The sequence below is a fragment of the Catharus ustulatus genome (genome assembly GCF_009819885.2).
Source record: "Catharus ustulatus isolate bCatUst1 chromosome Z unlocalized genomic scaffold, bCatUst1.pri.v2 scaffold_29_arrow_ctg1, whole genome shotgun sequence".
Lineage (NCBI taxonomy): Eukaryota > Metazoa > Chordata > Aves > Passeriformes > Turdidae > Catharus > Catharus ustulatus.
Window position 1 is genome coordinate 3,410,672 of NW_024879446.1, and position 13,861 is coordinate 3,424,532.

A 13,861-nucleotide genomic window follows, 5' to 3' on the forward strand; every position below is an offset into this window, starting at 1 on the left:
TTGGGTTTGGTAATTTTGCAAGCGTGCTGTTCTGTACCTTTGGTATGTAGGCATTACATGCATCTGAAAGATCCTCCTATGTTCATAGCAGCTGTAGCAGGTATTGATAACACTCAAGGGGAGTCAGTGAAGGATGTGACAACTGCAGTATTGATCAAGAGATGCTTCACAACCCTGGAAAAGTTCCTGCATTCAAGTGAATTACAGGATGTGATCCTGATGACATGAGCTGAATTGCAGCTCTGTTCCGGAGCAAAGCATTGGATTGCTTCCAAAAGTACATGCTGAATATTGCTAGGTCAGGATTTTAAATCTTCAACATCAAGGTGGAAAATAGTCAAAATCCAAAAGGCACTTAATCCTAGGTGGTTATGTTGATAAGAGAAGTATTGTGTCTTAGCACTACACTACTCTTTCAGGTTCAGAGATCCCATTTTCTTGGTCACAAATTGGTTTTAAGTACATGATACTACTCTCATTGAGTCTTTCCCTCTCAGGTATAGTGCTGTTCTCTAAGCCTGTTTGAATAATCACTATTTTTAACCTTTCCTCACAGGAGTGTTTGCATTTGGACTTTTTGCCACTGACATCTTTGTAAATGCTGGCCAGGTTGTGACTGGGAACTTGGCTCCCTACTTCCTGACTGTGTGCAAACCCAACTACACTGGAAACGACTGTCGGGCCCACCACCAGTTCATAAACAATGGCAACATCTGCACGGGAGATGTGGAGGTGATTGAGAAGGCCAGGAGATCTTTTCCATCCAAACATGCTGCTTTGAGCATCTACTCAGCTTTATATGCCACGGTGGGTGCCAGTGATGACTGCTCACTTGCATGAGGTTTCTCATGTGCATCTAGATGGGGCATTTTTCTTACAATGGATTTTTGGAGACAAAGAGTGTTGTTTTGGGGGGAGCCTTTTTCTTTATCAGTAGGGGAAGATCCCCTTCTTTCTCCATTTTACCAGTACTGGTATGAGCAAATGCTCATAGGAGGCATGAGGTCCTAAACTTGTCTTTGCTGCTGATTTTCTCATTCAGTCTGCTTTTCTCCCTGACCCTGTCTCATGAGCATTAAAATGAAGATGATCCTTAAACAACTTCTGGATCACTACATGTGTTGTTGAAAACTTAAAATTCAAACTGTGCCCTTTCACTGGGTGTCTGAACTTAGGATGAATTTTGCTTCCCTTGTTTAGGACCTGAACTCACATTGCAAGGAGGGTTCTAATAAAACTCGGTGACAATTTTGTTGTTATCACAGAGAAATGTACCCCAGCTGACATACTGACAAGGTGATGCTGCCGGGCAATCAAGAGGGAAATTATGAAGTCATTGATGAAACACATCAGCGGCTCCTTTGTGTTCTCTGGCTAGTTTCTGTGATTCTTGAAAATTGATCCAAGAATCTTACTAACAAAGCAGAAAACCTTGATGATTTTGCCACAAAGATCCAGGGACTTAACCTACTTCTGATCTCAAAGTGCATTAACCTAGGTCTTTCCCTATAGCTGATTCAGAGTAGTGTCAGAGTCTGTTGGTTATCAGTATGCAAGAAAAGCCTTAAAGTTATTAAAGATAGGGTATTTACTGAGTATTTTGCCCTGTGCTCTTGATAGCAGATGAATGAAACGCCATAATATTACTTTTAAAATGAAGAGTCCACCCACTGCTGTTTCAATGTCCATCTGTTTGAACTAGATGTTGTGTGAATAATGATGGAGAAATAAACTGTAACTCCTTTGATTCGTATTTGTTGGGAACTGTTTGGAAAGCCTGGAACATTTTGTGCACATTACTTCTGAACAATGTGCAACCATGTGTGAAGTAGAGCTCACCATAATCTCAACATGACTGTAGCAGTTGTTTGCACCATGATAAACTCTAGGGTGGAAATTCCAGGGTCAGGCTTAGTCCTGGTTCTGTCCTAAGCCAATTACATCCTTTCATGGACTTTCCTTGCCCAGTCTCCCTTGTTTCCTAGGAAGGCAAATTTTCTACAACAGGCTGACTTCTACAGCTGAAGGGTAACGCTGTTTTTCCTTCCTGAGCCTAAGCCTCAAATAGTTTAGTGTTTCTGAGCTCTGGCTTTTCAGGAGTATCTGCTATGGGCCTGCACTTTTCACAAAGATGTCAGATGGAGCCAGGACATGGAACTCCTTCTGAGCCACAAGGTCATGAAAGTTTGCCCTTAAAGCATTTCAGCCCACAGTCCAATTTCAGTGCAGTTCTCTGCCTGAAGTCACCTTCTAGGACTAAAAAAGTTGTCACTCCTCTTTTCTTTGTCTGTCAGCTGGGAATAACATGAGCATTACGCAAGAAATGGATTGCTCATATCCTGCTTTGCTTAATAATTGTGCTGTGCACAATTTTTTGAGAAGTCTCATGCTGATTCTAGTATGCATTATAATGTGGTATACTGAACATAAAACACAGGTTATTTGCTTAGTAATAGCTGTGTTTTGCATAAAGCCAAAGAATTGAGCTCTGGAGCAAGGAAAGTAGAACAGGTACAACATGAGGAGGCTGGAGAATGGAACCAACACAGACGTGGTTCTCATTTTATAAATGTCTTATGAGATCTGGGAATCTCTTCCCTTCACTGAACCTCAAGTATTCTGTGCAGATGTCTCTGTACTCACTTCTTCATTAATCTGCTACTAAAAACACTCCTGCTGTGACTGGTTTGGCTTTGTGGTGTTTTGGTGTTTATTTTTGGTTTTTTATAATCTCAGGTTTATATTTAATCAACTAGATTTTTCTTTATCACCTTCTAAAGAAACTGAGGCGATCCCAAAGCATCACTTCTGTGATCTCTGCCGGTTGAAATGAATCTTGTATACCTTAAGTGGGGAAAAGAGAAAAGGCCTGGCAGCCCTGGCTTCCATACTTATAAAACGTAAGAATGTCATCTAAAGAAATATATCCGTCTCCCAGAATGATCAGAGAAAGAGATGCCAGTCACTCTACCTAGTGCAAGCTGCTGTGCACTCACATGAATTTCAATTCCTTTTCCAAGGAAAAATAAATGGTTAGAAAAATGGTTAGAAAAAGAGAACACGATTCTTGGTTCCAGCATGAATCCAGCTGATGGGATGTCACTCCTGGTTTCAGCATCAATCCACCTGCTTTAGCCCAGCCCATGAGATGTCCAGGGTCTTAGGGACGCTGCCTGGGCTTTGGAGGATACCTTTTCATGGGCAGGTTTCCTCACCCCAAAGATGGGTTTCTCACTTTCTTTGTAAATTAATTATCATGTGGAATCCATTCTTCCAGTCTTTCTGGAAATGGGTGGAGGGCTTCAAGGGTCTTGGGTAGTTTTAATCCCACCCTATAGTCCATGCCCATTTCCTGTGCTGTGCAGTAGTTGTTTGTCACAGAAAAATGCCCTATCTCTGCCCCCCCTCTCCAGCCAAAACATGATTATTTCTCATGGCCATGTTAATAACAATTATCCTTGGTTATTACCAGCAATTCTTGTCTGTTATTTCCAACAGTCCTTGGTTTCCTCCACAGCCATCTGGTTATTGGTGTTTGAGACATCCACATTACCCCCTTATCTTCTGGGAGTCATGAACTCAAAAAGATCTCACTTTGGACCCTTGTTTAGAGGACCCCAAGAGAGTGGGTTTAAGTTTTGGTAATTTTCCATTGTAGCGACGATATCAGTCAGTAACTTTGTTTAAAGGTTCATTTAAGAAAAACATTATAACAACCACTTGGTTGTTATTCAGGGAAGAAAAATAAGTTTCCAAGGCTGTTCATTGAAAAACAGGTGCTTGTTAGACACCTGTTAGTTCCTGGGAACAGACAGTGTTTCTCATATGCTCAACAGGGCCTTAGTTCAGGTGCAGCTTGTTAAGGCCGAGGCTTAATGAGCACTTCTCAGCTCATAGTGCAGTTAGGGGAGGGGGAGAGATGCACCACCACAATCCACCCCATGAGTGAAGTCAGCCTCTCTGGGTCTCTCTGCACCTGGACATGAATCCTCCAAGATTTGGAAATTCTGAATAGCAGAGGACACTACAGCAAATACTGCTGCAATCCTGATTACAGTAATTTCACAAGTATAAGGCACACCGGATTATAAGGTGCACCTCCGGGAGTCGGCAAATCTCCGAACTTTGTCCATATATAAAGTGTACTGGACTATAAAGCACACTTTTTTTTGCAGCGAGGATCCGCGCACAATAAAGTAATAAATTAGTAACAATCACACCAGCCATGCTGTCTTGGGTTAAATACAGGATGTGATCCAAGTATCTATTCTATCACCATCTGTTGTGACCAGGTGGGGCAGTGATCCTTATCTCCGTGGGAGATACTCTGCTAATGGGCCATCCAGTGAAACCAAATGTAAGTGGCTTTGAGATTTTGGTCTCTTGCACAAATCTCTGAAACCATTCTCTAAACGTGGGTAGATACTGTGGGAATTCTTAAAAAATATCTCGGCTTTTGGGCCGGGGCGATAAAGATCAGGTTGCAATGACTGGGAAGTCTGATCACAAAGGAGAAGCTCTTCCAGTGTTCTGAACATAGTGTGTGACTTAGGGATAAACTGGAGCCCATCTTCTGGGAAAACAGTTTGTCTTGTTTAAAACCCTCCTCATAAGGGATTAACAGATTTCCCTCAGCAATCTGTTCACATCGTTGATTACCTTCCTTGCTAAAAATATTCTTTTTACTACAAATTTACATTTTCTTGCCAAGATGTGTGAAACTCCAATTGCAGATACTTCCCATCTGTGACAAAGAGAACCCTCCCACGTGGGTAACCCAAAGATCCCGCTTCATCGCATACCTGTAAGGAAACAAGCACGTGTTGGTTGTTTCCTGCAGCTGGGGTCCACAGCTGTCACATCAGGACTTCATTCTTACTTTAAAGAGGTGATGGGTGTTCCTGTGGACGCTGCAAACAGCAGTAGTGCTTTGGTGGGGAACAGGAAAGCAATCTGGCTCCCTATTGCTCGATTGAATTGAGTAGAAGGAGTCATAGGACGAAAGGGTGGGTGGTAATTATTCACGCAGTGTCAATGATTTTATTTTTTCCCCCCTATTGTTTCCAAAGAACCGTAATGTGAGTTTTGATAGGTGCAGCTTAACCTGCCAGCCAAGCCTGGGGCAAGGTTGCCACCTAGTGCTCACTGTTATAAGGCATCTGGTGCAGTCGGGTTCAGGTGTGAAGAACAAAGCCAGCAGGAACATCTCAAATTATCAAAGCTTTGGAAATCATGCAGGATTACATACTTATTGGCTGAAAAGCATTTTAATGAATTTCTTTGCAATCAGGTTTAGTTTGCTTCATTTTGTTATTTTGTGGCTCTGGCACCAATGACCCATACATTTTTACTGTCTGTCAGAAGGTATTAAAAAAATTCCCAACAAACTGCCAGAAACATGTGGGGTTCATTAAAAAAATATTTGGAGGACAGTGAAACTTCATGCTCTGGAATTACATTCTCAAAATCAAGTTTGTTTGAAAGAAACCTCTCATACTGTGTGTTTCCTTTCATCTTGTAGGGGAAATTGCTGGAATGGTTTCTCTCAGTGTTCTCTGTTCCTTAAACTTAACACTACCTAGGAAACTGGAGCAGTTAGTTCATATAGATTCTAAGCACTCCATCTTCTGCACATTGCAGTTCCTGCAGGAGTATAAGCATGAATTCCTGAGTCTCTCTGCAAACAGTCATGTGCATTCAGAGTGCGTGTTTGCCACCATACAAGCTGAGACTTGCACAAAATCAGTAAAGCTGAGCCTGTGCTTAACTGCTCAGGAAAGGTCCAGTGTGTAAATGCAAGAGGATATTTCACATCATTTAACAGTACTGGGTTTGTACTCCTAAAAGTGTCCTCTGAATTACCTGAAACCTCTTCCTCCATTTCCCAATGGTTGTTTTTGGTTTTTTTTAATGAATCATGGGGATTGTCACATCCTTGCTGATTTAGGATTTGTCCAGGTGGGAAAGATGCATTTTTGGTGCAACCCCTTTTATTTTTGGTTTGCCCTTTCTTACAGATGTACATCACAAGCACAATTAAAACAAAGAGTAGCAGGCTAGCCAAGCCCGTGCTGTGTCTGGGAACCCTCTGTGCTGCCTTTCTCACTGGGCTAAATCGAGTGTCTGAGTATCGAAACCACTGCTCAGATGTGATTGCAGGCTTCATCCTGGGGAGTGCTGTAGCCTTGTTTCTGGTAAGTCCACCAGTCCTTCCATGTTCCTTTTAAAAATACCAGTTAAAAAAAGATAATTCTAGCCCCATCTAATTAAAAGTATTATCAAAGAAATTCCTAATATGTAATCAGATTCATACTAGTTGGTAAGTCTAATTTGGTAGCATTTGTGCATTTCATATATTCCAATTATTTTAATTACTCTACATGTTGTTACTTGATCTGTTCCAGAAAATGCTTCAAAAGGTGGTGTAGATTTCAATATCAAAGGGAGGGTGTACTTGAGACTCCCTGTCTGTATTGCAAAACCCTTCTGTGTGCCTTTTATCTGGGAAAAATGTGAGGTAGAAGGTGTTTTCTGGGGCTCTGCACTGTGATCCTGGTTCTCCATTTTGTTTTGGACCATAAAAGAAGTGTAATAGAAGGGAAAGTCAGGATAAATTCCCTTGGAGATAAAACTACCTCCCTTTGCTTTTAGAGTCAAGCTTAAATTGTTCCCCCCCTCAAAGGATAACCAAACATACTAAAATGTATCAAAGGCCTTCCTACAAAATCTAGGAGAAGACTCTCCAGACTCTTGAGTGTAACTGGCTGTCCGGTGGGCTGTGTGGTTTAAATGTTTCGTTTGGTGGGAGGTCTCTTGCTAAGGATTTACTCATGCAGCAAGTCCAGGTCATTCTTACTATTACCAAGAAATGTGCCTGGTTCCATTTAATCAAAATATGCTTCAAAACTATCCTCTGCATACCAACAGACACTTTATCCCTGTAATCAGGAGGGATTAAGTTTCAGAGATCCCTTAAATCTCAATTGTCCTGTCACTGATTTTTTTTCTATTCTGTACTTGGAAAAGCCACAACAACAGACCTTCAAGCATCATTTATTCCTGTGCTCATTTCAGATAAAAATATGTCTACAGCCTCTGACCTGAATCTCCTTGACTTTAATGTGAACAGTTTGTCTGGTTCCTGCTGGGAAGGGCAATTTAAATCTCACCCATGCTATTTAAGAGGCAGTTGTCCCATCTATCAGTTCTGGACAGTGTCTGTGCTCCCAGTACCTGTTGGTGGCAGTGACAGCCTGTCCCCAGCTGTATTTTGACCCTGCAGACCTTCTGGCACCCTGCAAGTGTCACAAGCTGAATTTCAGAGTGGTGGAAGGGGTCTCCCCAGAGGGGTACTGTCAGATCCCTGGCACCAATCCTGCTGGCACAGCACCCACCCAGGCTGCTACCTGGTTTTTGCTCAGGTCTGTGACAGTGAAGGAGAGCAGCCAGCTCCTTGCTGGCTGCAGGAATCACTCCACCAGCAAATTTATCAGCTCCTGCGTATCTTTTTTTTTCACACGTCCTCAAGCTACCCACGGCCATGCCTGGTTGCTCTTACTGACATCACCATGACCATGTGGGTGCTGTCATGCATAAGGGAGGGATTTGTGGGATAAACACTACAGTGGTGGTGCTGGGAGCATGCAGGAGTGGTGCTAAATAGTCTCATCCAGATGTGAGGGAGATTCAGCCATCCACAGAGCTGTGTTAACTGTTTGGAAGTGACAAAGTCAGAGTTTGAAGGGAGTATTTGGCCAGTAAAGGGCATAACTTGGGTAGCCTGTTGTTCTGGGATGATAAGGCGTATATGGGGGTCTCTGCTGTGTCCAGTGTAGAATGTAAAAAGGCTCAGAATGGTTCATCACCAAGGCAGTCCATCATGCCCAGCTGTGTCAGTAAACACACTGCAGCCCATGGCTGAGACAGATGATGCCTTGAACCCAAGCCCAGGTTAAATTCTTCCAGTTGTGCCCCCCCCGGTAATTCTCCCTCCAGGTTTTTCCTGAGGATCTCACTCTGGTTTTCTTTCTGCATTACACAGGGGATATGTGTTGTCCATAACTTTAAGGGCAGTCATGCAGCTCCTTCCAAACCGAAGCCTGAAGACCCCCGAGGAATGCCACTAATGGCTTTTCCCAGGGTGGAGAGTCCTCTGGAGACACTGAGTGCACAGGTACTGTAAATCTCAGACCATCACCAAGCATATTTTCTGTTGCATCAGAGTAAAAAGTAGTTTTGTACCTGACTACACATGCCTCATTTCAAGTCCATTGAACAGAGTGAATCTGCATCACAGCAGAGTTTGTTTCAAGGCATTTATCCCTGAAACTACCAAATGCTGTAGATCATCTGCCCCCATACATATCCACAGCTAAAGAAGTAGGATTTCACACACCTCACAAACTTTTGCTTAGAATAGAAGACTGAGAGAAAAGTAAAAATAATTCTGCCTAATTACATTCCAGAAAGTTTTTGGGGTTTATGAAGGATTTACTCTTTTCTGAGGATAAACTAGTCTGTCCTCACAAATAATACAGAGATTAGGTTTTTTATCCTTGTTACTGTTCACTATCTTCTATAATAAGAAGAAATAATACACTCTTTTCTGTCGCTAAGTCATCATACTAGCATTCTTTCAAGCCTGCAAAAAATAGCTAGTGGGAACATCAATATTGATAGTGTTTCTGTTAAAAATACTAACTTTAAATGGTTTGTGTTGGTATAACTGCATCATACCCAGTCCTTTCAAAACAGACAAGTAAATGCAACCTGCCAAGAAATTCTGGGAACAGGGAGAAACTTTAGTTTATGAGTTATCTGAATTGCATTGGTGCAATTTATTTGGTCTTTAAATTGTACTTCCTTTATTGATGGCCTGTCACATACGACGTGTGGCAAGATCAGTAGCAACTTTTGTTAAACCCTTTGTGAAATACACTAAAAAGAGGAATTTAAAAAAATAACGGGGAGAATACTGTCTCTAATGTCCTGAAATAGTTTGCTTAATTGAAGAGTCAATTTTGATTAGGCAAAGAGTTACTGGAAGACTTTCCACTAAATGTACAGAACTGTGTGCATTAGATGTTCTCTCGATGGCTTTACATCCAGAAACTAAGTGCCACTTTATATATCCACTTTGTGTTGTGTAGACAGAAGGGCTGAGCAGGTGAAAACATCCATGAGCTGTGAGAAAAATTTTGTCCAGTCAGATGTTTATAGCTACCGGACTGTGAAGTGCAGGTAGGGACTGGACTTTAACTGTTGATGTCCACCAGAAATCAACAAGATAATTTTATTAAATTATAATTATTGACCATACATCTACAATGTAGGTTTTATGAGCGAGTGTTTTTCCCATTGCTTTTGCACACTAGTAGGGTATGTGAGTGCCAGACTGTTGTATACAAACATTCATGTGTTTGTCTTTTCCTCTTTGCAGAATCACTCTGCCTCTATGACTGAAGTAACCTGAGATGGGAGATCAGCAGCTGAAGCTATTTTTTACTACCCTCCAGTAAAATACTCCAAGACACACAGTTACTAAATGTCTAACTGTGATGACCAGTATTATGTTATGTCTAGTTAGAGGCTAATGTTTTGTACTTTTTTTGTATGAGGAAGTGATGTAGCTTGCCCTGATTTTTTGTCAGCTTTAATATTATTATGCCAGACTTTAAAAGCAAAACAGAAAAAGAACAAAAAAAAACCTTTTCTTGTTTAAAGTGTGCACTGAGAAACTACATCTATGGAATTGTTGATGTTGTTATGTGATATTTGTACACAATTTTTTTTCTTCTCAGTTTTGAATTTATATATCTTGGCAGAAAAAAATTCACTTTTACCTTTTCTTACCATAAGAAGTGCTGAGTCAGATTCTCATCTGAGTAAATTCAGCATGGATTTGAAGTAATTGCATATATTTAATTCATATTAAAATAACAGTGATCAGGAATCTAACCTGAATGATTCTATTGACGAGAAACAAAAATCTATCCTTGATTCAGTGAGCTGCTTAAGTGTTCCCTAAGAGTTAATGGATTTCATTTACCACCCAGTTTCCAGACTAGAAGCATATCCTTAAGCACCTCACTGAATCAAACCTGATTGTTCTGGTGTGAGTGATTATGCCAGTTATTGAAGAATAACTAAAACAACATCCTTGGTCTGCAGTATAGACAGACCAGATGTCAAAATTTACAGTAGTAGCTGATAGCATGTGAGCTGACTATAACATCTCCCTAGATCCTCATTCCTCCCCGAGGCCCAGCTAAAGCTCCCAGTGAAACCTGGCTTCAGGAATTGACTATGGGGATATACAGCCACCACTGCGGGGCTGAGGCTGTGCTTTAAGTTTTCATCACTTCATCATAGATTTGTGGGGTAACTAGTGACACTGGTGCAAAGGAAAAGTGACACCACTCCTTTACCAGGGCGGCATTCCTTGCCATTCAGATTGGCATAGCCAAAAAGCCAATTTTGCCACCCAAAATGTATTTTTTTCCTGAGGGGCTTTGAGAAGTCAAGGAAAAAAAAGAAAGAAAGACAGAAAAAAGAAAGGCAGAAGAAAGAAAGAAAGAAAGAAAGAAAGAAAGAAAGAAAGAAAGAAAGAAAGAAAGAAAGAAAGAAAGAAAGAAAGAAAGAAAGAAAGAAAGAAAGAAAGAAAGAAAGAAAGAAAGAAAGAAAGAAAGAAAGAAAGAAAGAAAGAAAGAAAGAAAGAAAGAAAGAAAGAAAGAAAGAAAGAAAGAAAGAAAGAAAGAAAGAAAGAAAGAAAGAAAGAAAGAAAGAAAGAAAGAAAAACGAGAGAGAAAGAAAGAGAGAAAGAAAGAAAGAAAGAAAGAAGGAAAGAAAGAAAGAAAAGAAAGCAAGCTGAGTCTTTAATAGCAGTCTGCATTTTTTGTAAATTCTGCCATACAGAATTTATATCAAAACTGCTATTTTACAATTTAACAACTTTGTCTAAGCATTATAAAGACAATTAAGTATGGGTTGGGGATGGGAAGAACAACCAAAAAAAAGCCCATTTACAATGGTTAGAACTGGGGCAAAGGCTTCATTAAATGATTTTTCACTGTTTCTATGATTTTCCTGCATCTCATTCTTCTAGCATGGTGATAACTGCTGTGTGTGTCCTTTAAAGAATGGAGCCTCTGTACTTTACTGGAATGTTTACCTCACATTTCCATGTTGGTTCTTCTTGGCTTTTTTTTTTGTATATTTTTTCCAAAACAGAAAAAAAAAAATTATCAAGAAAACAAATGCCTGAGTCAGTCTTTCATTTGCCTATGACACAAAGAAAATCTGGAATGTCTGTGTCTGGTCTTGAAGTGTTTCTTCCTTCTTCTGACTCTACTGATGTCTGCTTCTGGCTAAGGAATATAAGGATCAAACTTGGGCCATGCTTTTTGTGGCCATGAGGAGCTGTGTTCTGGGTCCCTCACTACAGCTGTAATCAAAATTCCAAAGGGAAAAATCTGTTCTGAATCATTTTGTTAAGAAATACCCTCCCAAGCTGGTTTTTTTACACTTTCTTCTGATCTTCACTGCTGCTTTGGCCTAAACCAAAGAAAGATGCATAGGCAAGGCTTTTATTTATTTATAATTCAACTGAAGTGACAAGCTTAAAAGCCCAGGGATAAAGTGATTAAGCACCTAGAAATTTTGCCCTTCCACAGCACAGGTGCTGTGTGCAAGACTTTGCTATCATTTCTTATTTCTGCTTTTTCAGCTTGTTACAAGCACTTAAATGTTTTGCCTCTCAAACACCCATATGTGATCCTCTTCCTTTGTACTCCCTGCAGCTTCCTGTGCTGATGGAAGCATGAGGTCTGCACCTCTAAGGGACTGTTAGGTCTGAAATCAGGGAAATGGCAGTTTGACTCAACTCAGACACAGCAAAACATGAGACAAGCTGCTGTCAAGCTCCTTTCTTGTCTCTCCGAAGTTTTTCACTCTGTTCTGATCACATTACATGAGCTGTCAAGTTACATCCTGGGAGAGATACAGAAAGAGGAACGAGCACAAAGTGCAACTACAACTCAAAGTGATTTCGTAGATGGTGAGAGTCAGAGGAAATGAGGAGGTGCAGGTATCTGGTTTCGATGGAAGGACGTAATTTCATTAAAAGTAACTGCCAATTCATTGCTCCCAAATAGCTTTTGAAGCCAACAAGATGATGGTTAGCCATTTGTCACAGTGTGCTCTCCCACACACTACAGGGGAGGGATTTGTGAACATTCAACCTTCCATGGCGATCAGTGAAACAGCCCCAGTTTACTCATCCCAGTTCACCCCACAGTGGAACATGCAGGTGTACATTTACATTATTCTGTAATTCTCCAAGAGTCAAAAGGAGAAAAGAAAGTATTTCTTAAATTTCTTCAGAACATTTGAAAGAAAGCAGCACTTGAGAAGTCTGCTCAGTTAAGAAACCGAGCACTGTAACACACAAAAGCAGCAGTGCCTGAGTATACTTCACAAACCTGCACACTGAAAGAAACCACGAGAGCAGGGGTTCAGGGCATAGAGTGGTATAACCAGGACATTTCTGGATTATTCCCAGAAAAAAATCACACAGACTCAACCTTACTGGAAACAGCTTGTTCCATAGAAAACACTTGTAAAGTACTATGCATTTCTCAGACTGTTTATTTTCTTGTCTTCCTGACTTCACTGCTTGCCTCCTCTGATTAAAAGCAGACCTGCATCATCAGTTAGATGGGAAGAAAAACTAAACACCCTTAAAATAAGAATTTAAAAAACATGGCCCTTAGCAGACATTGGGGAATTGAACAAGATGCCTCGATAGCAGCTGATTTTATAGGGCTGTTGGAGATTTCACCATTACTAAGTGAAGAGATTTCAGTGAACCTTTATTAGTGAAATTCACAGGTTTCACCCCAACGAGAGGGCTCTGCTGCTGCCTGCAGCACAAGCCAGGTACCACAGCAATGCTCCGTGGGGGCACTCACTGCTGCCAGATGATTTTCAGGTTTGGGGGCAGCTCTGCAGCTGCAAGTTCATCGATCTTGCTCCCATCCTTCACAGGGGTGCGATAGAAACCCAGCACATCCCCGGCACAGCGCATCTGGTGCAGCTGGGAGTTGGGAACAGCGTGTCCCAGCTCAGCTGCCAGCCGGGCCAGCAGGCGATGTTTCAGCCTGTTCTCCTGCAGGGGAGTCTGCTGCCAGTCCTCAGGAAGAGAGGGCCCAAAGACCTCCCTGACGTGGGACTCGAGGCAGCTCTGCAGGTCCTCGGGAGGGAAGTAACTCCGGCTGCGTGGCGGGGGGCAGATCAGGCTGGGCTCGCTCCTCTCCTCCTTCTCAGGAGCTGCTTGGTCTGCTTCCACTGCTCTGTCCTCCCTGCTGGCAATAAAGCAGAAACATTTTCAGCGTCTGGACTACTCAAGACAGTCAGAGCATTTTTGTATCCGTGGTATTTTTAACCACGGATTGTAACTCAATCCAGACACTTCACACATTCCATGGATTCGTCAAGTCTATTATCCAGAAGTGCAGACTTCCTCCAAGTGCCGCTCCACACAGGTTACCTGTGCAGATCAATCACCCACCCACCTTATTTCACTGATCTGAGTAAAAACGGCATTTTAACAAGACAAATCCTGAGGGACTTGTTCAGGGGGTGTCGCACTAAATGACCTGAGAGGACTATGGCCTGGTGAGGGCCCAGCATGCGGAGAAGGCCAGAAGCCACTCCCCACCCTGTGCCCTGTGGGTACCTAGGGCCGCCCCAAAACGCCCTGAGCCCCGCGAGGCCGAGCACCGGCCTCCGCCGCGCCGCCACCCGCAATGCCCGCGCCGCCGCCATGCTGAGGGCGCGCCGGGCGCCTTCCCGCGGCCACCGC

The 13,861-nt window shown here is 42.1% G+C and overlaps 2 protein-coding genes across 4 annotated transcripts in view; one reads left to right on the forward strand and one right to left on the reverse strand.

Annotated features, from left to right (window-relative positions):
* The window catches only part of PLPPR1 (phospholipid phosphatase related 1), a 124,696-nt gene extending 115,168 nt beyond the window's left edge, over positions 1-9,528 (forward strand). For both annotated transcript variants that reach the window (XM_033086562.1, XM_033086561.1), the window contains 4 exons: positions 557-807; positions 6,018-6,194; positions 8,042-8,173; positions 9,440-9,528. In XM_033086562.1, coding sequence (XP_032942453.1) covers positions 557-807; positions 6,018-6,194; positions 8,042-8,173; positions 9,440-9,472 — 593 coding nt within the window. In that variant the 3' untranslated portion in view covers positions 9,473-9,528. The remainder of the gene's footprint in view (positions 1-556; positions 808-6,017; positions 6,195-8,041; positions 8,174-9,439) is intronic.
* Positions 9,529-12,852: 3,324 nt separating this feature from the next.
* Positions 12,853-13,834, reverse strand: MRPL50 (mitochondrial ribosomal protein L50). Of its 2 annotated transcripts, none has more exons than XM_033086564.2 (2): positions 13,736-13,834; positions 12,853-13,358 (listed from the first exon to the last, which is right to left on the reverse strand). In XM_033086564.2, the coding sequence occupies exons 1-2, from the start codon at positions 13,822-13,824 to the stop codon at positions 12,965-12,967; spliced, it is 483 nt and encodes a 160-aa protein (XP_032942455.1). In that variant the 5' UTR covers positions 13,825-13,834; the 3' UTR covers positions 12,853-12,964. The 2 variants fall into 2 exon arrangements, with proteins under 2 accessions (XP_032942455.1, XP_032942454.2); XM_033086563.2 differs by having other exon boundaries at positions 12,853-13,361.
* Positions 13,835-13,861: the final 27 nt, after the last annotated feature.